Consider the following 27,233-nt stretch of genomic DNA (forward strand, 5'->3'; position numbering starts at 1 on the left):
CATCATATGAGCAACCAAGGACTCGAACCTGAGACCATAGAGGGAGCAAACCTCTTAATCTCACATTCTTACCACTTGGCCACCACCTAGATAGTTAATCCAAATCAAATCTTATAATCACTCTTGCTGGTTTTTTCAAGATCAACAAGGAGACGACTGGTCAACAGCATCACGTCTCACGCACACTCGATCAAGCTAAAAGCTAAACGGCCCGTCTTTCCATCCTGGATGCTCATAAATCACAATCAAGCTACTGCCCAAACCCGGAGAAGTTAAGCTAAAACCCTCTAACTAACCAAATATATGTGGGATGCCTGAGCAAGCATCATTTTTCAAATATCATGAAAAACATAGCCGAGCCAATGAATCAAGTCGCGAATTGTTAGATCAGCTCAAGACAATTATTTCATATTAAAATAATGTAAATTTATATTTTTAAAATTTTTAAAACCAACTCGGTCGGATTTAGACTTGATTTAAATTAATTAATTAGATTATGGATCAATCCAGTCAAGCCAATCAGATTTTATCATGTCTATATATTATATTTTACTATTCAACTTAAAATTAAATCTTTAATTATAAAATTTTCAAGGTAATTACCTACATCATGTTGAATTTAACAACTATTCTAAAAATCATCCGTAAACATGACCCTTCTGGCTGGTGTCGCAGTCCAAAGAATAAAACCAAATGACTGTTTGGTATCGTTTCTGGTTCGCATATCTTGATAAATGAAAAAGGAAAAAAAAAAAAAAGACGTTGGTGATTGGTGCTTGCATGTAGATATGATATTTTTTTCTTGAAAAAATGTACTTTGAATGAGAGCGATAGAAACGTGAACGAATCAACAATGCAGTAACATCAATGGCTACTTGCTCTTGCTCTTGCTATTAAGATGGGAGGATAAGAAAAACGCTTTTGAATTAGACGCAAGTTAGTTTTCAACTAGCGTCACTCTCACCATAAATAGTATCTCGTGGCTGGTGCGAGGAACCTTTGACCTAGTCTTCTTCATGGTTCACGAAATAGAACAGTAACCATTTTGGAGATTTTTCTCCTTCTAACCAAAACTCGTCTCTCTCAATAAATCTATCTGAATTTTTCTATAAGCATACTGTTCGCAGTAAGTATATGGATTTTTATTGTTCAATGTTTTAAGCACCTTGACCGTTAAATATATAACTATATTTTTGTGCAGTGCAAGGGTGTTTTCAAAATAAAACTATAATTAAAAAACCAAATGCCATGCACTGACATGGCGACTATAATTAAGAGAGTAAGAATATATTAAAAATTTGATTAATCATAAAGAAATAAATTAAGCTATTTGTTATGGTAATAGTTTCAGTTAGAAGAGGAAATAATTTCTCCTTTCTTGGTTGTATCTAAAACAATCAACAATATAGGGATCACATGGCTATCCAAAGGATCTGACGTTGTTCTTGCCATGAATTGAAAATTCCATACAACTTCTCGAGAGGAGAGAATCTTCGAGCCCCTCGAACAATCCACTGGAGCAATCACGGATGAACTTAAGATGACAGTTAATTCCATCCCCCAGAGAGAAAGACAAGCTAAAAAGTAATGTATGGCTGATTTTATTCTTTATTTTTCATAGCCTTAAGCGAAAAGGTGTCGTATAAATAAATAAACAAGCAAACAAACAAAAAGCTTCGAGGTTGTAGCATATCTGCGTCACCGATTTGAAATTTGAAGCAAGATTCACCGCGAAGTTTCATGTAGGGACAAAGCACTGCAGTTTAAAATTTTAAAAAATGATCTGTCCACGATCCATTATTACAAAGGGGAACAATGAGAAATCCGGGAGAATCACTGGTCAGTACTGTTGTCGGCAACACCTCTGCTTTCTTCCTGTTCTTTTAAGGTAAGGACCCCCTCCATTTTTTTTAAAAAAAAGCTTGTTTATTTTTTAAAAAATTCGATGTAAAGATTTCCTGAATCAATCGACATTAATTTTTTTAAATGATTTTAAAGGTAAAAAAAGATTTAATAATTCTCCAACGCTAATTCCATGTTCGAATCCATGAAGTCAGCGAAGAGAAGTAATGGCAGCATCTTAAAAATGCTTGCCAAATGAAAACGGGAATAAAATCGAACGGTGCTCATTGAACAATTATTCCACTCGGCCAGACTTTATTCCTTACTTGTTGTCGAATCAACGAGCATTTACAATTATCACGGCAAGTCTCTGCGGAGGAGCACTCCTGGAAAGGAGGGTCTTCACCGAATCCAAGAGGTTGTTGAAGTACACTTTTTCGAGATTAGGTGGGTTTTTCTATTTGTAGATCTTGTTTTCAATAGAATCCAAAGGGTTTGGAGGGAGGGTAGTTTAGCTACCTTAAGGCACGAGAAATCTAAGACCGCAGATCCACCTCCCTCCCTTTTTTAAAGCAGGATTCCCACTGATCACGGGGATTGCATTTTTCATAACACGCGCCATTGAAGTGAGTAGACGTGGAAAATGCCCTCACCAAGTGCTGGACTGCGACATTGGTATTGTGTTTGTATTTATATTAATAGTTGTTTTTTAAAATATGTTTTATTTAAAAATATATTAAAATATTTTTTAATATCAGTATATAAAAAAATCAGAAAATATAAAAAATAATCTGAAGGAAAAAAATAAAAATATTTTTGAATACAAAAACAAATACATTCAATATATAATGACATTTTAAAACAGCATAGTATAATATAGTCGCTTGTCAACACCTTCTTTTTAAAAAAATAACACCGTCTAGTATATGTTGTATCTGGGAATAACGACTTTGTAAGGAGTCAGGTTTGGAATATCTACTCGTATAAGAGTTGTTGGAATGGGATGACACCAAATTGAAAAAAAGACAGGAGAGTGGAGCAAGGAAAAAAAAGAAAGGGATATTGAATCCATGTTAAAACTCTGGTTACTATATTATTGGTATTTTAAAAAAAATTAACAAAATAAATTTAACAACATCAAAGTCATCAATAATAATAAAAGTACATCGCGCTCTTTTGCTAGAAGGTAAATGAGTTGTTCACAGTATGCATGGCCCGATACGGTCATTATTTATAACTTTTTTTTTATATTGTTTAAATTATTTTATTTAAATTTTTTTAATTACATTAATAATATTATAATCAGAGTTTTAGTGTGTCTTCAAAATCTTATTCATTGTTTTTTTTTTTCAACTCTCGACTCTGTTTTTTCAAAATCTTATTCATTGTTTTTTTTTTAAACTCTTCGACTCTGTTTTTTCTTCTCGTTGTAATTATTCACTTAATTATATACAACAAGTCTTATCTTGTCCTGTTATCGTTTGTGATCTCACTTACTGTATTGAATTTACCTTATTAAATTTTTTATAATGACACCAATGATGTAGTAATTAGTGTTTTGGTTTCTCATTACAATCTCTATTTTATTTTTTTCTAGTTTCACCTGTCTTAATTGTTTATTTGCCTTGAATGTAGAGTGTGGTTCACCCCAAATATTATCAATAATCTTTTCTAACATAGCTGAACTTGTATCATCATAACATTTATAATGATATTAGTAATGTTTGTAATCAGAGCTTTAATATCTTTATAAAATCTTTTTATTTTATTTATTTTTATCTCACCACTCTTTCTTAAAATTTATACCATCTCATTTCAATAATTTATTTAGAAACACAACATCTCATAAAGAGCTTTACTTATTGCAAACTCTTTATTCTCAACTGTAACATATACCAAACTTTGTTATTTTGCTATTTTTTTTTAAAAAAAAAACATGTTATTTTGCTGGTCATTTTAGAATAGTATTGTTTTTTTTAAAAAAAAAACCTCTTTATTCTCAACTGTAACATATACCAAGCTTTGTTATTTTACTATTTTTTTTTTTTAAAAAAACATGTTATTTTGCTAGTCTTTTTAGAATAGTATTGTTTTTTTTTAAAAAAAAACAACACAATAATAATACACAAAAAGGACTCGAGTGGTAAATTGCCTTTTCTTTGAAAATATAACAATTTTGTATTTTTTCAAGGTATTTTTAGTGATATTATCATTCTTTAATTTAAAGGAAAACTGATTTTACTATCACTTATTTATAGGACTATATAATTTATTTTAACATCCTTTCTTTTTTATCACAGATAAAAAATTTGAACCCAACACCTGTTGAGAAGAGAGATGCCAGTGCTGATTCAAAAGATTTGTTCTCTATCCCATCTCTTTAAATCAAGATAACAGGATTACCGCTCAAAATCCAATCTCCCAGGGACATTAAGTTGATTTGAAGAACTTGCACTTATAATTATTTGAAAAATAATAATTTGAATTAGCATATAAACTTTTCAAAAAAAATATGTTTGTTCTAAGAAATACTTTGATGGAGTGATTAATATGGTTACAAAACAAAATAGATTTTTAATAGGAAAAATTACTTGGAGTCTTATGTAATTTACAACACTTTACATGCTTAAAGCCTGACGACGAGAAATTCAACAAAATATTCAAGATTATTTACAAATTTGTCATTGTATTATATTTATTGAAATATAAAAAGCCATTACAGCAATAATATTATAACATCGGCATCAAATTTGGTTCGTTGATCCATTCAAATGCTCTGGACGCATATTTGAAACACTCAGCATAAAAGCCCACGAGAAGAATTTATTGAAAAATCTCAGAATCTGACCTAATTCTAACAATATAACAATAATTTTGCCTCCTCAAATTCAACTCATCTAAACCAGCGCATCCAAATCTTCCGGTAAATCCACAAATCACAAATCCACATAAAATTCTCCTCTCAGCATGACCCACGTTGCGAAAAAGCATGGCCAGGACTTACAAATTTAAATAATAAAAAAAAAACCCTTCAAATCTTTTATTATCTCAGACCTCTGGAGAAGCTTAACCCATGACTTTCTCCTGTGTTTGTTTTGTTGGGTATTTTTTATAGTTATAATTTTAAAATAATAGGTTTAAAAAAAGTATAGTTATGTGTGGGGAGTTGAATTTATGAATTTAGATAAGTGTTTGGTAAAACTTATGATTAAAGTGTATGTACAACAAAAAATATATATAAAATGTTTGATTATGGTTGTTTTTTAAAAGTGTTTTTTACTTGGAAATATATAAAATAACATTTTTATTTTTTAAAAAAATTATTTCTGATATGAGCACATCAAAATAATCTAAAAATACTAAAAAATATTAATATAAAGTAAAAAAATTAAAAAAATTTCAAACATAAAAATAAATAAAATTTTACGGAACTCAATTAAAAAAACATAAAAAATACATTTCAAATTTAATATTTTTATGGACTCTGTAATTTGACTGTAGTTTTTACATTGTAAACGTAAAAACTACAACTAAACAAATGGACCCTTTCAGGGTGAATCTGAATATCAAGCTTTGATGTCTTAGCAAAAAAATAATACCATGCTAAATAGTTAAAAACAACTCATATCCCAACACCTTTGCAATCAAGTATTGCATGTTTTGTTTTTTTTTTGTTTTGTTTTTTTTTTGTTTTTTTTAAAAAAAGTATTGCATGTTTTGATTTTGATCAAAGCAAATTAGGTTTAGATTTTTTTTTTTTAAAAAAAGAGGTAAGGCCGGACACCCACGTTAATCTAAAAAACAATATATATATATATTGCATGTTTTAGAAGTGTATGTACAACAAAAAATATATATAAAATGTTTGATTATGGTTGTTTTTTAAAAGTGTAAGTGTATGTACAACAAAAAATATATATAGAATATTGTGGTTGCTTTTTAAAAGTATTTTTTACTTGGAAATATATAAAATAACATTTTTATTTTTTAAAAAAATTATTTCTGATATGAGCACATCAAAATAATCTAAAAATACTAAAAAATATTAATATAAAGTAAAAAAAATAAAATATTTTCAAACATAAAAAAAATAAAATTTTACAGAACTCAATTAAAAAAATATAAAAAATACATTTCAAATTTAATATTTTTATGGACTCTGTAATTTGACTGTAGTTTTTACATTGTAAACGTAAAAACTACAACTAAACAAATGGACCCTTTCAGGGTGAATCTGAATATCAAGCTTTGATGTCTTAGCAAAAAAATAATACCATGCTAAATAGTTAAAAACAACTCATATCCCAACACCTTTGCAATCAAGTATTGCATGTTTTGTTTTTTTTTTGTTTTGTTTTTTTTTTGTTTTTTTTAAAAAAAGTATTGCATGTTTTGATTTTGATCAAAGCAAATTAGGTTTAGATTTATTTATTTTTTAAAAAGAGGTAAGGTGTTTGGAGAGATAAAGAGATTTTTGTTTTACTAACAAGAACATCTTGATCACTTTTTATATATTTTAATTAATTTTATAAATTTTAAAATTAATAACTATGCACAACGCTAATAAATAATAGAACTCGAACTTTAACCGATAGAAAGCAAATTCCGATCAGTAAAGCTACCACTAATGCTTGAGAGAGATTTTGATGGGCTGTTTTTATGTGTTTTTTTATACTATATCAGCTAGCTTGTTCATTTTCATTTTAAAATGTAATTTTTTAAATGATGAAGTAAAATAAAAAAAAATTGATATAATTTTTATTGTCCGTGTCTGATCCTGCAACTAACAGTTATGGGAAACACACCAGCCTTCTAATTCACTGTAGAGATTGCGGCCCACGCGCCAGGACGCTGGCGCAGATAAATAAGCGTCGGGCAAACTTTGGGGCAAAGAAATCGTGAAGCCATAAATTGATCAACAGTGACAAGGCAATTTTTTTTTCTTAAAAAAAAATGACAAGACAACACTCGAAATCGAAATCGACATCGACATCCTCAGTTTCGTTTTTACTCGATAAGAATCTCACCGTGAGTAGTCAACTTGTTGCTATGTAATTGGCAAGATTTTATTTCTGGGTTTAGGAGTCGTAACAAGAATGATTAGCTATATGATGACTACTTTTTTCTTTAACAGCATAGCACATGGGGAGGGACAGAGAAAGAAGGATGGGGACAACTAGGGAGATCTTGGTGCTGGGTTTAGAAATCACAAGATAATTGGAGGTATGATTAAGCACACGACGGGTTAGAACAGGAATAAAAGCACTAAGATTTCCCAACAAATTAATAAAGATGGGACAGTTCTTTAATTTTTCATGCATGGCCTCCCTCATGGCATCCTGTTTCACAGCAAAAGCTCTATATTATATGCCTGCCAGGGAAAAAAGAAATCATTGACGGATAAAATTGCCCATTTAAAATGCCCAGTCGATTTTAATATTTTTCTTTAAAATCTGCAGATCTTGAAGATATATCCCGTACAGTTATCGACGCTGGGAAAGAAAAGGAAAGGCACTGTCTGAAAGCTGAAGCGGACTTAACATGCCTGAGATAATCGTACTTTCCCATCTGCAAGTAAACTTTGACGAAGAACAATTTAATGACTGGCCGGTTTCACTTTGAAGATAACAAACAAAAGGCAAGAAGATAAAGGGTCACCAACACCAACATGGAAATCAAGTTTAAAGTTGTTTACCGATATTTAGGTTTCAAAAGTTATTTTTATTTGGAAATATATTAAAATAATATTTTTTTATTTTTTAAAATATTAATTTGAATAAAAAAATTAAAAAAATTTAATTTTTTCAAAATACAAAAACAAAATACCTTACACTGCATCATGCAAAGCAAGAAAAACCAGGGATGGGGATGTGTTCAGCGAGTCAGAAAGAGCAATGATGTTTTCCCATTTGACTTGTAGTTGCTGAAGGCATCAAAATCCTGGGGATAGAACGCTTGGATCCTTAGCAACAGGGGAAATGTGACGAAATATAAAGCCAAAAAATCTAACGTGGAATCAACATGGGATATGCAGCGGTGGGTAAAGTTTCCCAGAAGATAAGCGGTCTAGATCAAAACTGTGAGGCTGCAGACAAAACATAAAAGCAAACGAGAGAGAATGAATTTGGACATTTTCAAACGACAAGTTGGTTATTGGCAGTTATAGTTCAGTGCTTGTCATATATGGTGGGCGGTAACCCTTGAAAAAAAAAGAAAAGAAAGCGTGGCAGCCAGGGTCAACCTCTCCTTCTGGATTGATTATTTTAATTTCCGATTATAATTATCATTTTAAATGAATGTTTGGCCTCGCAAAAATTATTTTGTACACAAACAGCCAGGGAAACCTAAATTATCCCTGCAATGGAAAGGAGCTAGCTCCTAATTGACAGATTAAACATTGTTACTTCGCTTTTTTTATTGGCGAATCAATATTAATTACTTAACCATTATCTTGGTTATCAGAGTCAGATATTGATTTTTCTGAAAAATAAATAGCAAGTGCTGAAATACAAACCTGATCATATCTTATTTTACTACCACTTGCTCAGACAGATAACAGGTGTAAATACAAGTGGGGCCAGAACAGTAACTCGATACAAAGCCGAAAGCTGTAAATGTAAACATCATATCTTGATATGTCTTCAGGTGAAAACAATTCTGAGCTGTTCTTTGAAAAGAAAAGGAAAAACCATCCTGAAATCTAAGCAGCACGGCTCGTTTCTTCCATGTCAACAAAGCCCAGGAGAAAGGGACACGACTAAAGAGATAAAACGGAACTCGAAGTCCAAAGAAGCTATCATCCAACAACAAAAAAAAAATGATAAAAAAATAAAAAAGATAAAATATTCTGGTAGCAGAAGCCAAATTGGATTTTGTATATTGAGAAAAAGAAAGAGCCAAAAGGATAGCATGTGACGCTGCTACGCCGTTAATCCAAACCCTTGTATCGTTTTCAGCAGGCAAATTGAGATAGCCTCCTCCTACTTTAAAATTGTTGTGACCACGAATGTCCTTTTACCTTCGCATGGCTAGAAACTATAACAGATAACAAGAAGTTATTTCAAAGGTTTTGGTATTGCCCGTTTTCTTAATTTGACCACATTTCAAACATAGCGGCCTTCATAGAAGACTCGCCCCCTACCTTCCCAGGGTCGATCTTTCTCTTCTCTTGATACGTGCATGATTTAACCTCTAGGTGCTAGCCTGCCACGTGCTTCGCTTGAAATCTGGGCTGGTCAGCCCATACCTATTCAGAGCTCTCTTTTTAACTTTGACGCAGGAAGGAATGCTAGTAGCAACTAAGACTCCCCACCTCCCTGTCCACCAGGGCTCGAACACAGTATATCAATCTGGGTTTCGTTCTTTTTACCACCCGAGTTTACCCGGATGAACTAATAATACACTTTGATAGTGATATTATCAACCGATAATTAATACCAGTGTGTTAATTACTTGGAAGATGTTTTGCATGTAACAAAGCTTTTCCCCATAGTAGTAATTCCGGTTCCAATGTGAAATCTCCTTTTAAAACACTGGTATTTTCTCTTTTAGTAAAAAGGTGGGAGAGGACGGTGGAAGGAAATGGACGAGCAAAAAAACTTCCAAAAGTATTATTTCTAACAATGAGGATCATCCTGATAGAAAAAAAAAAAAAAACTCCCAGAATCCATAATGGTGTAAACATTGTCATGTAACAATGAGGATCATCCTGATAGAAAAACAAAAACTTCCAGAATCCATAACGGTGTAAACATTGTCAAGAACATTTCATTTTAGGGTTAGATTGTCTGTTTCAAATTTAGGAGGAGGATAAAACTTCGGTGGAAGGATCAAGAACATCCACTAGCATCCATTTATATGTTATCTGCATGAAGTTTTTTTTAATTATTATTTATGTGTATTATCTAAATTAATTTATATATATCTTGATTATTTTTTATAAATTTTAAAATTAACAACTTAATATTAATAACTAGATAAATTTTTAGTAGCAATCAACATTGGCAACTTCAGAAATATAAAACCACACGGAAAACAAATCTTTTATTCCAAGCAAACCCCTTGGACCGTCTTTTCATCGGCGTCAACGTACTTACACTATAATTGTTAATTACATTTTAATTAATTAGTCCGATTATAATTAGACAAGCTAATACCGAGAATCGCGGTCCTCTGATTTCGTCAATCAGTATCAGAATCCAAGCTTGCAGCGCCTGTTGATTAACTTATAAGCAACAAGACACAGAGCAAACAGTTGATCCAGCTCAGTGGCCCTCCCATGCTGAGATGGCTGGCATCAAATTAAACTCACAGCTGTTGCAGAGTTTTTGTACCATCCGCATGTGAGCTTTGCCACCGAAATCTCTGGTTATTTCATGATATCTCCATTGATGGGAAGGAAACTCTCAGCAGCACGTACAGAGTTTGCTGACTTGTGTGTTCTATACATAGATATATCCACTGGATATGGAACTACATGCTATAAGAAAGATCATGGAACAAGGTCAATTAAAAAACGACGGCAAGGAAGCTAGAAAAAATGATTTATCAATCGCCATACACGTGCTGCAACCAGGCTCTAAAATTCCCTCTATCCGTTTCATGTTTGGTAAAGTTCTCCTGGTTCTTCTCTAACCAGCTTGTGCTTGTTCAGTTGTATTTGAACTATCCTTAACACCTGGGACCCACACCACTCTAAAGCAGAGGCCGGCTTCCATCTCACAGCTGTGAATTAATTAATGAATTGTTCTGAATGAAGAGTAGGAAAAAACAGGACTCGTACGTGCTAGTCAAAACAAGAATTTAATTCGGTCACCAAAATAGATTTAGTATTAAATAAATAAATTGGCTCAGCGGATGAAAATGGTATTTTAATCTTTTTATGTAGTTCTAGTGGTTATTAAAAAATTAAGTATAGGTATTATTGTCTTCAAAGATTTTGTGGACAACAAAAATACTTTTTTACCTCTGATATCAACAAAATTTAAATCTGTGAGTTATGTTTTACTTTGCATAAATTTTAAAATAAATAAAATATTTTTTTATTATTAGACAAGATAAAATAACGTCTTTGTATTTTTTAATAATTTAAAATTTATTGTCTATGAAGTAAAAGGATTAATAGCCAGTGGTGTAAGGATATCATCAGCTCACTCCTAATTAAAATGAAGGGGTTGGGAAATTGGTAAGTCTAAAAAAAGTATGGTTGTTAGAAAAAGAACAGGAGAGGGGATAAAGGGTATTTGCGACAAATGGGAGTTGTTTGCACGTGGCCACGTAAGTTTGTTGCTCAGCAACCGCCTATACCCCACTTGGATTTTAGGGAGCAACAAAACCACAGGGTTTTGCCACAAAACAATGTTTTTTTTTTTTTTTGTTCAAAGCTCACATGTGCTCCTGTTTTTCCACAATTACAAAGCTGCTATTTATTCATGCCCTAGCGGTTTATGGTCCCCCCTGCCACTTTCTTCAAGGGTGTGTTTACGTGACTAATGGGGGGTTTTTGGCGCTGCCGTGGAGCAGTGCCTTTTAAAGACTTTGATTTTAATTTTTTTTTATATATATATATAAATTATTTTATGTGTTAATATTAAAAATAAACTTTAAAATCCCAAGCACCATTGACGGTGGTGGCCCAAAATAGTTCCCCCAAGCACCCCCCGACAGAGCTCTATAAATTCCACCTCATCCCCTCCCAACTTTCTTCACTCAACAGCTTCACATTTCTCTTATCTTGCACTCTCCTTTTCTCTCCTCCCAAGTCTCAATCTTCTCGTAAGAGTTCTGTCTATCTTCTCTCACATTTGCTCTTCTATATGTTGTTTCTTTTGTTAAATGAACCAAACAAAAAAATGCGAGCTCGGTGGGTTTTTAAAATAAAACTAAAATGGTTCACCTCTCTGTGCAGGAAAATGGCTCTAGCTGGGATTTTCTTGGTGGGTTTCCTTGCAATGGTTTCATCTGTTAATGGTTATGGTGGTGGAGGCTGGATTAATGCTCATGCAACATTCTACGGAGGTGGTGATGCTTCTGGCACAATGGGTATGGCCGTTTTGCAGAAAAGAACCTTTTAAAGAAATTAAACTCTTTTAGCCAGGCGCGCCCGTTTGACTAATTTGCATAACAATATGTAATTTCAGGTGGGGCTTGCGGTTATGGGAACTTGTACAGCCAGGGGTATGGTACTAATACTGCAGCTTTGAGCACAGCTCTGTTCAACAACGGGTTAAGCTGTGGATCTTGCTATGAGATCAGGTGTGTGAATGATCCCAAATGGTGCCTGCCTGGCTCCATTGTGATCACCGCCACCAATTTCTGCCCTCCGAACAATGCCCTGCCTAACAATGCAGGGGGCTGGTGTAATCCTCCTCAACACCATTTTGATCTCTCCCAGCCTGTCTTCCAACACATTGCCCAATACAGAGCAGGAATTGTGCCTGTGTCTTACAGAAGGTATGTCTCCCTGTCTTCTTGAGCGTCCCATTCAGACCATTTGAAGGAAAATTTTGGCTAAGATGTGGTGTTTAATGATTTAGTCTCACTTTTCCCTTAATTAAGCTGCCAGTGAGGGTTATCTAGGTCTTTAACCAGTCTTTTCACGTACTTTATATTTTTATTCTCAGTTCAAATTAATTATAAAACACTTAAAAGTTATTAATATGAAACTTTAAAAAAAAAATAGAAAAAATATGTTCCAACAACTGCCCTCCTAAACTTGCAGGCTACTACCTTCACAACTCTAGTTTTACCGCAGTCAACCTGTCACTCTCAACATGTCAAAACATGGCATTCTTGATCTAGTTTTTTATAGAGTAAAAACTGAGGTGTAAATGCCGAAAGGGAATACTTTTTAACAAAAACAAAAAATAAGGTTTATCATTTTTACCACGAACTGTAAAAAAATAAAAAGTCCAATCTCCTCTTACAAGTTTGCCCTTCCCTGCTGCCTGTAATTTTTCCTTTCTTGGGCATGGAACGAATTGTCCTTTTGCCATGTCCTTAGCTAAGACCTCTCATTTCTGGCTCTGGTGGTGAGTGTTAGTAATTGTCTTGGTGGTGGTTCTTTGTAGGGTACCCTGCAGGAGGAGAGGAGGCATAAGGTTCACAATCAATGGCCACTCTTACTTCAATCTTGTCCTGATCACTAACGTTGGTGGTGCCGGTGATGTACATTCTGTGTCCATCAAGGGGTCCAGGACTGGTTGGCAACCAATGTCAAGGAACTGGGGGCAAAATTGGCAGAGCAACAATTATCTCAATGGACAAAGTCTTTCCTTTAAGGTCACCACCAGTGATGGCCGAACTGTGGTCTCCTACAATGTGGCTCCTTCTAGCTGGTCCTTTGGGCAGACCTTCTCCGGCGCCCAGTTTCGTTAGGGACCACACTTGCCTCGGTGGCCCCCGTCCTCTCACCATACTAAAGTTTGCAGCATGTTAGGTCTATATTCAATAGTTAGCTACAGAAGTAGTATTAGTATGATTTTAGTAATACTAATATATACTCGTGTCTCAGCTGGAGGTCAGGTCAGTCTTTGGCCTCTTGGGTCAAGATGAGAAGGGCTTATTTTAAATGGCTCGCTACTCATTTTGAGCTAATTGAGATACTCTAGGGTGTTTTATTCAGGGGACACGCTATCAGTGTCCGGGTTTAGCCATCTTTTCTTCTGTTGTTAAAGGGGCAGAAGATCATGGCAGAGGTGGTCTTTACCCCCCGCCGCTCGTTTTTTTTTGGGCCTCCACAGCCTTGCTGGGTCTTGGAGGCCTTTTTTTTATTTTATCTATATATATTTATATATAATATTGTAATCAATCAGCTTCCGCTGAATTATGTCCTTGTTTCTTGAGTCTGAATTGTTTGAGACTAAGTTGTAAATTTCCGATTGCTACTAGTGATAATGAAAGTAGTCGCTGAGTGCTATGTATTCTATTATCTTTTGCTGTCCCTCATCTTCTCGTCTGCCATGTTACCAATAAATATCATTTTTCATTTGTACAAATAACACGGAGTACTCGTTTGAGAAACGGGGAAAGTTGTGACTGAATTAAGTGGCAGCTAGCTGGGCCACTCGGAGGCCTGTAATGGGTTATTCGCGAGTTCCAAAGTAGGCCATTTATGGCTTTCGACCGATCCGAGCCGAATCCTGTATAGCCCAACTTCGCTTGAGGGCTCTACCCTTGCTTATTCACCCATCCTGTTCTTTGTCTCCTTTTTAATACTTTCATGGAAAACTATTTTTTACTTGTCCTTTTCTGTTCTTTGTCTGTTATTTACTTAAAAAAACATTTTTTTTCAGTGAAAGAACTTCAAAAACGCGCTAATTTCTCTGTTGAGAATGAAAAGGAATTCTATCGTCAAAATTACAGCTGTTTTTCATAAAAAATAAAAATATGATTTATTATAATTGTCTGGATACTTATGTATTTGTAATAATCTAATTATAAAATATTAATTTTTTTATTCAATTTAAAAATTATAATGAAAAATATTAAATTATTAACTAAACAGAAGGAGATTTTGATATTATATTTACAATAGAACTTAGATTTATGACACTGACTAAATATTAAAATTTTTAAAACAATATTGCAGTGTTTTATTTATTTGAAAAAAGGTGAAAAAATATGAAAAACTTTTAAATTGTGTTTTTTATTTTCCGAACAAATTTTAGTTGTTTCTCTCTTTCTCGTGCCTGTTAGGCAAGCTCATCGGTTTTCACCCACCCGTACGTCAACTTTCCTATCTTAATTGAAGACAAATCATCCAAGAGACTCTTCCTTCACTGGTTAGAGTTTTGAATTTTGATGGCTAAGGAAAGAGCGTGCTTAGGCCAGCCATCCAAAGCTAAAGGCTAGCTAGTCTCTTTCCCAGAAGTTGGATGTGTGAGACCAGCTGTAGTAGAGATGGTTAACTCGAGGCTTGACATTAGATGCTCTGGTTAACGGGTGCCACAAACGTTGGAAATTCCCATCCGATATTATATAATCGAAATGCAATGATCTTCGTGTGTGTGGCAGATTTAACCATTCAAATTTAATTTCAACTAACACTGGTGTGATACGACTCTGGGGCAATGTAGATTTCTTTTTTTTTTTTTTTTAAATTAAAAAAAAACAGAGGAAATATTTCGGTTGTCACCGATCTTTCAAAAACACTAGGTGGAGGTTAAGATTACAAGATTTGATTTGTCTTCTCTTCTCGCACTTGATTTAGTTTTTTGTTTGCATATACTAGATAGATGGTGACTTGCATTTAATTGTAGATGAGAATCTTTCAAGTTTTACCCCACCAGGCCCGTGTACTCTGCCTTGTATATTTCTAATTTCCACTTGTTAAATTCATCCTCATTTCTCGTGTTAGAAATGAATGTCCGAATTCACTCCGCAGCAGCCTTTTAACTTTTATTTTCCTTCTTTCTTTCTCTTGGATGAATCCAACAGTACTTGTCATTTGCATGTTGTTTGACAGTGCCTGGTGTCTGGACTCGAGTAAAATGGAGAGAAGACATTTCATATCAATGTCTCCGCTGCTTGTCCCTTGTCTTCAAATCTCTTTCTGGGAGGATTTCCTCAAGATTCACCATGTTCAGTCACATGAATACTGTCAGAGAACATGACAAACAGAGATCAGATATGTTTGTTGTTACATTAGATAAATATATTTTTCTTCTTTCCTTCCCCCCCTCTTTTGGAGAAAAATATCCCGCGTGAATTAACCCCCTAGACTGGAAGGTTTGGTACTGATAAAATGGATCGAGTTGGCGGTCCAAAAGAATCCTGAAGGTGATAAATGAATGGGTGGCCATTGCATTCAGATCCTGAAAGGTAATCAGGTTTTGTTAGTTTCAGCTACCAGACAAAACACACGAAAGAGTTAGGTATATTTCATTCACATTTGAACTCTGAAAGCAAACCGTGAGAAGAGAGAACCAAGGATGGGAATATTTGAGACAAAATAATGGATGTAGCTAAGCACCACTGAAGTTTCCCCGAAAGTTCGTGTTCGTTTATTTCTAGCAATTCTGTGAAATTAGCGATTGCTTGATTTTTGCCTCAATAAAAAGGAGGTCCCTCTTGGATAGTGTTTATTTGGTACTATGATAGTTTGTTTTTGTTAAAGTTTTGAAAATAATTTTAATTTAAAATGTTAAAGTTTTGAAAATAATTTTAATTTTTTTAAAAAAAATTAAAGAAAGATATTTTAAGTAGAATACATATAAAATTACGACGTGTTAAGTAACCAAAATACGAACAACTAGTGCCCGTGGAGGTCCTTGGAAAACATACATGGATTAACAATGGCATCCGCAAACTTTAAAAAACTCGACGTTTTAGCCTTAAAAATCTGAAAATTCTTGTGATTGTCGCTTCAGTTTAAAGCTTATTTAACAGGAAACACATGTTTCGTGCTCTTGTTTTCTTTTGCTCTTTTTTATTTTTGCTTGTCCTGTTTTTTTTTAACGTTGGCCCCACGTTCTATAAGTGGTGCTCTGTCTTGAGTAGGCAACCTGTTTATACTGTAACCAGAACAAATCACAATTGGGTTTGTTTGGTATTGTAGTTGGGGTTGTGTTTCACCCCAACCTAATTTGTACTTATTTGGTTAAGAATTTAATCCTACTAAAAAATTAAGGTCAACCACATGTTTTGCTAAAAGTATAAATTACTGTTTCTCATCACTCTGTCCAGCATTTCTAAGAACAAATCCACTTTTTTAGTATTAATAAAGTCATGGCTTGACAAAAATAACCTCATCTTCTTGCATTAAAATGTCACGATTTCAAACCCAACCCATGCTCATTCTTGCATTAAAATGTCACGATTTCAAAGTTCAAACCCAACCCATGCTTGAGCATATTACAATGCTTACGCAAACTTAATGTTTTGATTCAGTGTTGTTTTTTTTATATATATATATATGTACATATTTCTTCATTCTTGCTATGTATTTGTCTATGTTTTTATATTATTGTCAAAATTTAGTCCATGGTCCAAACGGATCTTGATATTGTTTTCCTATATATTTTTATTTTTTGATGTATTAATAATCATATACCTATATAATTTAACATTATAAAATACATATACTTTTTAGTTATTTTGTTATCAATAACAATCTTAATCAAACATCTTTTAATTATATTTTATTAAACTTATCTCAATCATACAAACTATCACAATATAAAAACACGCAATTAATTATTATAGTAGAACCATTTTTCTTGATCACATCCAGTCAAATCCGGTGCATTTCCGATTAATAATGTTGTTTGAAAATCTTGGATAGATAAAAAATATGAAATTTTTATAAAAATAATTAATATATATCAATTATTTTAAGCTAAAAATTTAGCATAAATCAGCAGAATACAGTTTTATCAAAATATAATTTATTAAATATATTAAAAAGTTTTGCTCTCATAAATCAGCAGAATACAGTTTTATCAAAGTATAATTTATTAAATATATTAAAAGTTTTGCTCTCTCTCGTATAAACTATAATCACAATTAAAAATAAGTAAGTGTCTTATCTTAATAAGAAAAAAAAAAAACACAACTTTTAATATATTGAATAATTTCTTAATTTATCGTTGATTAAAGTTTAGTTGTAAACGTGTCCAAATATCTTTACGAGTGCATCTTCAAGCGTAGCATAAGCTTAATGATACTTCAAGGTAAATTAACCGACATTATCAACTGAGATGAATTAAATTACATTTAGCGAAATTAAATAGAGCTAATAAACTAATCACATCATCCTGTTATACTTAAAAAACTTGAAAATGTTTATGGAGTTTTACTGTTGAATTTTTTTTTCAATCCAGTCATTTTTTTCATATACAATTTAATTTTAATTTAAACTAAATAAAAAATTTTAAGATTAATTCACTGTAACAGATTAATAAAAATAAATACCAAGTAATTATCTCCTGTCTTCAATTTTTTTCTGTTATATTAAAAAAAATATTGATTGGACGCGCTGGGCTTATAAACTAGCCTTCCCTTAATTGAATATTTTAAACAGTACAAGTTGAAAAAAAAACAGAGAAACTCTTGGACACGAATACATGAACTAAAAAGTAGTTTGTCTGAGTCAGGTTTTCTGACACATCACCACTTTTTCTTAGCAATCTACGGTGTGTCGCCATCCACGACGGAACTACTTACGTGGTGCCTAAACGATGCACAAGATAACCTTTTAAAGGCCTGTTTATTTATGCTTTTTCTGAAAAAAAAATTAAAAAGTTTTAATTTTTTAATTTACTAATATTAAAAATAATTTTTTAAAAATAAAAAATATAATTATTATAAATTTTAACATAAAAAATTATTTAAAAAATAAGAACCTAGAAAATACATTAAAAGATAAATTAAATAAAATTTTCAATAATAAAATGAAAAAAAATCTTAAATTAAAAAGATAATAAAAATAAAATAAATAATAATTAAATAAACATGAACTAAAATTAATACAGTAATTTTATTATATAAGTAATTTTCAAAAGATAAAAAAGCCCTTGACTGAAGACAGGCAACATAATAATTAAATTTGCTAAAAAAATATTCTAACTAATCCATCCTTAATTAACCTTGTAATATTCAACATATTCCTTTGAAAATATACAAGCTTTATGAATTTTAATGAGAAAGGCAAAAGTATAATTAGAGAATTCCAATTAACAATGTAATGTATCGTAAAACACTAATGGCTTTTATTTTATTTTTTTTTAATCGTCTTCGTCTTTAACATCTCCACCAAGGCCTTACGTGTCTTGCAGCAACACATGCACAATTTTTTCCCCCCTACAATTTTAGCTCAGTCCATGTGACTCGTCGTGTATTCCTCTCCCGTACGTGTAATTGTGAGCCATCGAAAATTCGAAATAACACGACAATAAAAAATATCTGCCAGACCCTTTTTCTAAAGATAAATGGGCTAATTAGCATACAAAATTATGAATTAATATAGGATAAAAGAATTTTAACAAATGTCAATATCAATTAATTTTACTGTGGAACTAACCAGGACATTTGATTAAATATTTATAATAATAACTTCACATGCTCTCTCTCTCTCTCTTTCTCTCTCTCTCTCTCTATATATATATATATATATATATATATATGAAATAATCACCTCAACATAAAAATTTAAATTATTAGATAAAATGTTATAAAATAATTTATATTACTTTATAATATATTTTTTTAAATGAAAACTTTTTAAATTTAAAATTTACATAAATTCACATTATATTATGCTTAATTTTTATTAAATAAATAAAAATAGTAAGATTCGAATTTATAACTATTTGATTATTAAGGTTTTAATACTATATTGTTAAAAAATAATATAAATTATATCTTGAAATCTCACTTAATAATTTAAATTTTTAGGTGAGGTTTTAAAATATATTTTATATTATTTTTTAATAATATATAAATATATTCTTAGTTAGAAACGTATAAATTGATCTGGGATATTTTTTGATATTAAAAAAATATATTCTTTAATCCGCCCATCACCTGTGATGCATGAACTGAGAAAAGGCAATTACACAGACAAGTGATTCATAAAACAACAAGAAGAGAATTGATCGGACATGTGCATGTGGTCGCATAAATGTAAAACTTCACACATTTTCCGATTGGTCCGAAATTTCGACATCCTGGAATAAGCTGTTAGCGGTTAGGATCATTACACTTGCATGCGGCGTTGTGTGCCTTCTTCTTCTTCTTCTTCTCTGGTCATGATCTTCTCTTTGACAAAATGCAGCTGCGGCGATAAAAATCATGAAAAATCTAAAACTGCAAGATGCCATGGGGCCTCATCAGACCAAACAAAATCTCCACTTGGACCCTATATAATGGTTCGGGACGGTGTAGATTCGACTTTCTGAGCACTTCAATCTCATCATATCACATCTCGCAATCGCATATCAAAATCTGGCGGAGCTGAGCCCACATTTATTAAGTACATTTTCACCTCGATGCAGTGGTTAGGTTGTCAGGTTGTTTTACGTGCGAGGTGCTTAGAGAATGGCTCTCTTCACATGATTTTGATTGCAGAATTTACTTTATTGTTTTGCTTGCACTCGAAACATTTTAAGCATTGATGTGGTTTTCCCAATTACACGGCTCTGGTCCTTTTCTTGACTAGCCCGACCGCGACAGCCCTGTGAAAAAGAAAGAAAAAGAATCGTGAAGTTTACGGGTCTACAAATAATTAAAGATAAAAAAAAATCAATTTCAAATAAAAAATATTAAAAATAAAAATTTGAGTTAACATATATTAAACTGATTAATTTATTATCAAAGATATAAAACTAATATAATTTAATAAAAAAATTAAAGTAAATTACGAAGCTTAAAACATAATACATCAATATTAAATAATAAAATTGAATAAAAATTCAACCTATAAAAAAAAAATCTAAATTTAAATCAAGCTAATATTTAAAACTAATAACCCGAATCATAATACCGCGATTAACTTGTAGGCTGATATAAAAATAACGGAGCAAAATTCTCAATTATAAAAAGTTAAAAAGCAAATATAAAATAATCAAAACAATTAAAATTAAATCTAATACAAAAATTGAAAAAGAATCGTGAAGTTTACGGGTCTACAAATAATTAAAGATAAAAAAAAATCAATTTCAAATAAAAAATATTAAAAATAAAAATTTGAGTTAACATATATTAAACTGATTAATTTATTATCAAAGATATAAAACTAATATAATTTAATAAAAAAATTAAAGTAAATTACGAAGCTTAAAACATAATACATCAATATTAAATAATAAAATTGAATAAAAATTCAACCTATAAAAAAAAAATCTAAATTTAAATCAAGCTAATATTTAAAACTAATAACCCGAATCATAATACCGCGATTAACTTGTAGGCTGATATAAAAATAACGGAGCAAAATTCTCAATTATAAAAAGTTAAAAAGCAAATATAAAATAATCAAAACAATAAAAATTAAATTTAGTATAAAAATCAAATGAAAAAAACAATTAGAAATTAAATTGAAGAGCAAAATAAATTAAAAAAAGGATAAAAAAATAAAGACCTAAATTAGATATAAAAATTAAATTAAATAAAATATTGAAGGATAAAACTAAAAATAAATAAATTAAGAAAATAATAATTAAATAAATAAAAATCAAATTAAATAATAAAATAAAATAAAATATTAAAATCAATACATATAATAATAATAATAAAAATAAAAATAAAATATTAAAATTAAAATAAATATAAACTAGGTGATGATAATTTTGAAAGGTGCGGCGGAAGTAGCAGCGAGAAAAGGAGAGGGGAGTAAAAAAACGAAAAAGGTTTGTCACCACCGCCGCACCGTTGCAAAATAAGCTGCACGTTCCGCCCCACTACCATCACCGCCCGACGTTCGTTAAATGTTTGACATGATTAAAGAAAGTCTTTGGTAGTATAATAACTTGAAAACTTTATCTGGGAAGCTAATTGATAATTATTTCTTCAGAAATATCTGGTGAAATTGGATTTTAATTTTAATTTTTTAACCAAATTTCAAGTTTATTTTATATATATATATATTTATTTGAAGGCGAATTTGCTTTCAAAATAAAATCATACAGAAAATTTTCAAATGTTCTGCATGAAAATGATTTCAAGAAAATAATTAAGAAACTATCCTTTATTTTAAAGGGAAATTGACGTTCACAATAGCAAAACCAACGGAGATGAACAAGATCTTGTTGATAAACAAATGAAACGTCAGAGGGGTAATAGAACCCATTATATTATATCCTCTCTTTTTTCCCCATGCGAGTCTAAATAATAGGATGCTGTGAGCACCATAAGATGTTTCAGGAAAATCAATATCAGAATATTTACGAATAAAAATTGGTATCAAACTGCTTACAGAACTCGATTCACAAAAGTGGTTTTAAATTGCAAGCATTGCTTTCCTTGGAAAAATAAAAAAAATAAAAAGACAACCTGTGCTGTATTGGTTTTAATACACAGCCCATGGCACCCTAACGCAGGATGGAGGGCAGTAGCCCGCCTGCCCTCCGTGACCCTGTCACCAGAGTTTAGGCCGGGGAAGTATAGTAACTTCAGTAAAACCTACAGCTTGTATACAGAAGATTGTAAATGGTGTCTCACTTGATGGAATCAGCACCACTCTTCCTAACGAGTTACCAACATCAGTGAATTCCTATGCTGTTGTCGAGCTGTATAGATATATGTATTTCTCTGGCTTCTCTTCGCCATTGCATAGCTTAAAACCTATACAGTAAATCCCAACAGTGTCATCTGGAGGACAGGTAATTTCACAAACCTGACCAAGCTGTCCAGCAACTGAACACCAGCTGAACAGTAAGTAAAACTCAATCTCAGTGTGGTTGCTGCAAAAAATAAACGGGTTTCAATTTTGCAGTATGTTGGACAATAACAATATACAACAAGAAGATAAAACAGTATGATATAGGTGATTCAAAGAGGACCTTATAATCTACAATCTCTGCTATAAAACGATATCTCACAATAATTAAAAACACTAAATCAGCGGTTCTTATGAAATCATAACAGAAACCCGAGAAGAATAAGAGCATCAAAATTTTGCAATCAGTATCAACTCCAAGACCAAGCACTCCAACGAATAGTGGTGCCCAAAGAATTATGACATTCATGTTGCGGTTTTCCAATAGATTCCTCTCCTACCACCTTTTAGCTACAGATTCTACAGTCTGCATTGCTAGCTAAATGAAAGGTAGTGCAAGAGCAATTCATACAAACAAGCAATGCCTCTCTGATCTGGAGCAACTAATATTTTGACCATAGCTGTCTGGCAACTCCTATATAGATTCAATAATTTTTCACACTAATAGGGAACTTAATCTATCTGAAGTCCGTTCTAGTGATGCAACTTAATTTGAACCAAGGTATATGTTACTGGTGCAACAGGCAACAGCAATAACAATATTCATGAAACAATTGAATTTCCAATAACATCCACTCTTATTACCGAGATAAACATCTCCACCATGAATACAAAATGCAATCTTAATTAAACAAAATTAGCTCTCAATTCAAGGCTTCTGTAATGTTGATGTGGTATTTTCCTGGAAAATATAGAACTCGAAAGTAGTATATAATAATATTCAAATGAGCTACCGAAGTTGCAATACATCATCAAGAACAGAAATCCAACGCCTGGATCCCTAAAACACCATCATCATAGAATAGCTACGGAACAGAAAAGGGCTTTCAAATCCTAAATTGAACTAGGCAACAGACAGGCTAAACATCACTCAAATAGTTACGTAATTTGAAGCATTCTCTGCCTCTTACTTTGACAAAAGACATGGCTGTCTTATTAAAACTCTAATATGCAAAAGAAGCAGCAATGATTCTAATGAATTAAAAACCACCTTCAGATTGTGATCTTCTATTAAATGGTCCAGGACTTTAATCATTCTCTCTTAAGCCTAGTTGAAGACCACACTAATCATCTAGTAATATGCTCAAACCACTGCATACGCAGATAATACTCCAGATTAACTGAAGCATTCAAGAGAATAATACTCTAGCTCATGCAAATTTAGTTGCATGTTATAAATGAACTTTAAAAAATTAAAAGTGCTCATTCATTATACCAACAGGCATCATCTTACAAAATTTCAGATGATTTTTCCCATGGTAAACATAATAATGGAAAGATGTTTATATATATATCCACAGCTCTACATCCATGTTTACTCAACCCTGTAATTGCTAACTCAATCAAAAAGGCTCAGATCATCTCATAGATGACCACCCATGTAAAATGTATGGAAAAAAAGTACTGAACTACTTATTCAAACCAGGAAAACTTACCTGAGCATACAAATGATCATCAAACATAGTAACAGCACATGATCCTGAAGTAGAAGCCCAGCCATGAGGGCCGGAGTCATACTCAGGTTTGGGAGCTTCAAAACTTCCACCAACATTAAAATCCCCAGGGCTTTTTTGTATGTTCATCTCTGCTGCAGGTTGAAATTTTGTATCGTTCATTGAATTCAGATTATATGGCCCTGGCAGGTAAGGGTACTGTCCAGCCAACTGTAGCCTCAGTGATGCAGTTCCATTTAACTCATCAAGAATACCATTCATACCACTTTCTTGACCAGAACTAGATAGCTCAGAATGTTTTCCTGCACCAAAGTAACCAGAATAACTCCCAAAAGAGGTGCTTGCAGTGCACTCAGCATCCCTAAAAAAAGACATTCAATCAATTATTTAAGAACACAACATCAGGAAGGGCTATTATAGATTCCTCTATGGATAGGTACGTTGTTAATTTGTCATCTGTTCTGTGTTTATTCGTGTCCTATCTTACATCAAACAAAATACTTCACAAAATCTAGTTTAGTCCTATACTATGAACCCATTTCCCCCTCTTTCTCTCCATGTGTATGCATGGACTTTTGTCAATAATATTTTACAAAATGAATGTGAGAGGCCAGAGCAAGCCCAGACATGATCTTCCAATAGGAAAACAATTTAAGCAATGGGATTAGAAGTTTCCTTCAATCGGTTCACTCACCCATGGGGAAGCAGATTTTGTTCCTCTGGTAACATAATATGTTGACTGTCATTATTAGGTATCCACAGAAGAGGTGAGAGCTGCTGCTCTGCACCCATTCTGAAAGGCACATGCATCCCATTTTGAAACTGCAAGCAAGATTAGTTAGGTAACAACTTCCAGCAAGGATTTAGTACAATGCCATCAGGAAACCATTTGTATCAAATAAAAGCCATTCATTACCTGAGTGTGGCATTCTAGTGACATGAGATGCTGTTTTCCCAAGTTTTCCTGGCAAAGAGGGAACCCTCTCAGTTTTAAAATGTAAATACAACTGCCACAGATAATCAAGAGATATTCATAGTTTGTTTTTTTCAAGGCCTGACTGAGTGTTTCCTCTAAATTGAATCAAAACTTTTCAGCACCTGGCTTTTGTTTCACTCTACTACTTAAAGAACACTTGAATACTCAGAATGGGAGGTTGCATTGCTTAGTTTTTTTTATCCCTTTACACAACCATCCAATTTGGTTAAGAATGACTGAGATGTCAAATCATCTTAGCCTCCTTGCCCTCCTCACTATCCATTAAGAAAAAAAAAAAGGAATGTTACACAACTGATCTCCAAATTCTTCCCAGCAGGCATAAGATCACAATGAGGACTAGGGTCATGGATTTTCTCATAGATAGGCTAAAATGCAGATCCTAATTGAACCCGCATTCAATCACATAGAGTCCAAGTCGACCAGAGATGAGATATAATCATTTAATCAAAAACATAAGAGCTGTTGAATAACAAGCAGAAAGTGTGTGTGTGTGTGTAGTTTCTCCAAATGAACACCACAAGAATAGGCATACCTTATGCGATCGAATCTGATTAAGTGATTCCCTGAGTGAATTTTCCAATTGCCCCAAATGCTCTATGCTGTTGATCTTATCTGGATTGGTCCAGTAGCTGCAGAAACTCAATTTACTATTAGTCCAGGTTGGTGACCAACCAAAGTATACATGAGATCATGAAATGGAAATCTACATTCATAGATTTGCAGGCGTTCACCTCAGTCTCTTATGCACATCAGATAGTTGATTCTGCAGCAGTCTAGATTGGCTAGTCAGGTCCTGGTCAATTCAAATGCAAAATTTGTAACGCCACAAACCATCAGCATATGAGAGGAGGTTTCAAGATGTCGTATTTAACAATAGAAACCGTTACCCATACCTCTATTGTTTGAGAACTGAAACAAAAAGAACAGGATTCAAGAAGTTTAGTACATAATGTTTAAAGAACATAGCCAGTTTGTAAGCTATGAAAAATTAATTGTGTCAACATCAACAAGAGCATACCTTGTACCCAGAAATTCTGGTATATTAACATCATGGTCCAGCTTCTTAAAAGTTTTCTTCAGTGCCTATCCTCTCGAAGGAAAGAAAAATTACGTAACCAATAAGAATGACAATCTTCAACAAAACAATGTGATAAAAAGAGCAGAATGAGAGTTAATAACAGAGAAGGGGAGTGACTGTAAACGAGGATCCACGGACTTACTTCGAGGCTCTCTAACTTCCTGTTCCAATCAAATAATAGAGCAAATAAATTCCAATTTGGTAAATATTCAATGCAGGCACAAGGAGATTAAAAGAAAACGAGGCAAGAAAACTTCACCATACCTCTTCGCCCTCTCTTGAGGTGTTAACTGAGCGAATTTCGTAATTACTTCTTCAATGCTACTAAAGGAGAAAAAAAAAAGGAAATTATTCAAAATTGTTGATGTCGTCGAGAACCCCATATTATGATGCCACATAACCTTCATATACATTTTTTTCTTAAACCAGACACGCAAATAAAAAACAAAAATATAGTGAGGGTTGCACATGCATATGACAATCAAGCCACAATTCTCAATCCGCTTCTTATTGTAGCTAAACAATGAATAATGACAACCCAACTGGTTAAATGGTGCGAAGCGAGGTCAAGTTGCATTTGTGCATATGTAATGAAATTCTCAAAAGATGCAAAACAAGAAATGGATATAAATTTCATACGCAAGTTTAAAGTTCAGTAGCGCAAATTAATTCTCTAAAGCAGTGGAAGCGTGGCATGAGTGGCAGTACCTGCTTGATCCTTTACACAACGAGGGCTTGCCAGTTGGTGAGAACATGAGAAGGATGATGTCTATGTCACATAGTATTGATAACTCATTAGCCTTCTTCATGATGCCATGTTTCCTCTTGGCAAAGGTCGCTTGGCGTCCATTTGTATTCTCCAATTTCTTAATCTTTAGCTTAACCCTACCCATCCTGCACGTTTAACATCAGCATTTCATCGTCAAAGGATGCCCATAATTCGAAACTCTATCTAGAATAATCCACATTTCTCAGAATCGCCACTAACCCATAATTTCATTTCAACATCTAATTTCCAACATTAAGCACGTATTTCAAACCAAGGATTAGTTTATAATCAATTAGCATCAACATACCCCCAAAAGTTTGCAAATTTACCAAGAACACCTTCTAATACCGTAAGTACATTAAGACGAGCCAAGAATTTTGACAATTGAAAGTTGTTGGAAAAGAAACGGGGGAGCAGAGATGGAAAGCAATAATTTTGACGGGGAAAAAAAAAGAAATGGGATCATAAAAAAAGAGAAACTAAACTAAATAAGCCAGGAGAGACTAAACCCATGTAACTATATTGACTAAAAACAGAAACAAAGGAATGAAACACTACCCAGTTTCCTTTTCGTGAAGAGAAAGGGGAATCTATGTATCTGCCCCCCCCCCCCCCCCCCCCCCCCCCCCCCCCCCCCCCCCCCCCCCCCCCCCCCCCCC

The 27,233-nt window shown here is 32.9% G+C and overlaps 2 protein-coding genes across 7 annotated transcripts in view; one reads left to right on the forward strand and one right to left on the reverse strand.

Annotated features, from left to right (window-relative positions):
* Positions 1-11,506: 11,506 nt before the first annotated feature.
* On the forward strand, positions 11,507-13,770 carry EXPA15 (expansin A15). Its single transcript, XM_011014845.1, has 4 exons — positions 11,507-11,616; positions 11,750-11,883; positions 11,982-12,294; positions 12,912-13,770. The coding sequence occupies exons 2-4, from the start codon at positions 11,754-11,756 to the stop codon at positions 13,216-13,218; spliced, it is 750 nt and encodes a 249-aa protein (XP_011013147.1). The 5' UTR covers positions 11,507-11,616; positions 11,750-11,753; the 3' UTR covers positions 13,219-13,770.
* Positions 13,771-21,701: 7,931 nt separating this feature from the next.
* The window catches only part of AGL30 (AGAMOUS-like 30), a 5,907-nt gene continuing 375 nt past the window's right edge, over positions 21,702-27,233 (reverse strand). Inside the window, exons 1-12 of one of the 6 annotated variants that reach the window (XM_011014881.1) lie at positions 27,133-27,181; positions 26,514-26,699; positions 26,070-26,129; positions 25,948-25,966; positions 25,746-25,810; positions 25,621-25,636; positions 25,459-25,520; positions 25,260-25,356; positions 24,647-24,694; positions 24,425-24,552; positions 23,713-24,091; positions 21,702-22,241 (exon numbers count right to left, since the gene is read on the reverse strand). In XM_011014881.1, the coding sequence (XP_011013183.1) occupies positions 22,230-22,241; positions 23,713-24,091; positions 24,425-24,552; positions 24,647-24,694; positions 25,260-25,356; positions 25,459-25,520; positions 25,621-25,636; positions 25,746-25,810; positions 25,948-25,966; positions 26,070-26,129; positions 26,514-26,698 (1,071 nt within the window). In that variant the 5' untranslated portion in view covers position 26,699; positions 27,133-27,181 and the 3' untranslated portion in view covers positions 21,702-22,229. Of the gene's footprint in view, positions 22,242-23,712; positions 24,092-24,424; positions 24,553-24,646; positions 24,695-25,259; positions 25,357-25,458; positions 25,521-25,620; positions 25,637-25,745; positions 25,811-25,947; positions 25,967-26,069; positions 26,130-26,513; positions 26,700-26,793; positions 27,182-27,233 lie in introns of those variants that run through there. The other 5 variants (XM_011014894.1, XM_011014886.1, XM_011014872.1 and 2 more) reach the window with 5 other exon arrangements.

The sequence above is a fragment of the Populus euphratica genome, unplaced genomic scaffold (genome assembly GCF_000495115.2).
Source record: "Populus euphratica unplaced genomic scaffold, PopEup_1.0 scaffold5.1, whole genome shotgun sequence".
Lineage (NCBI taxonomy): Eukaryota > Viridiplantae > Streptophyta > Magnoliopsida > Malpighiales > Salicaceae > Populus > Populus euphratica.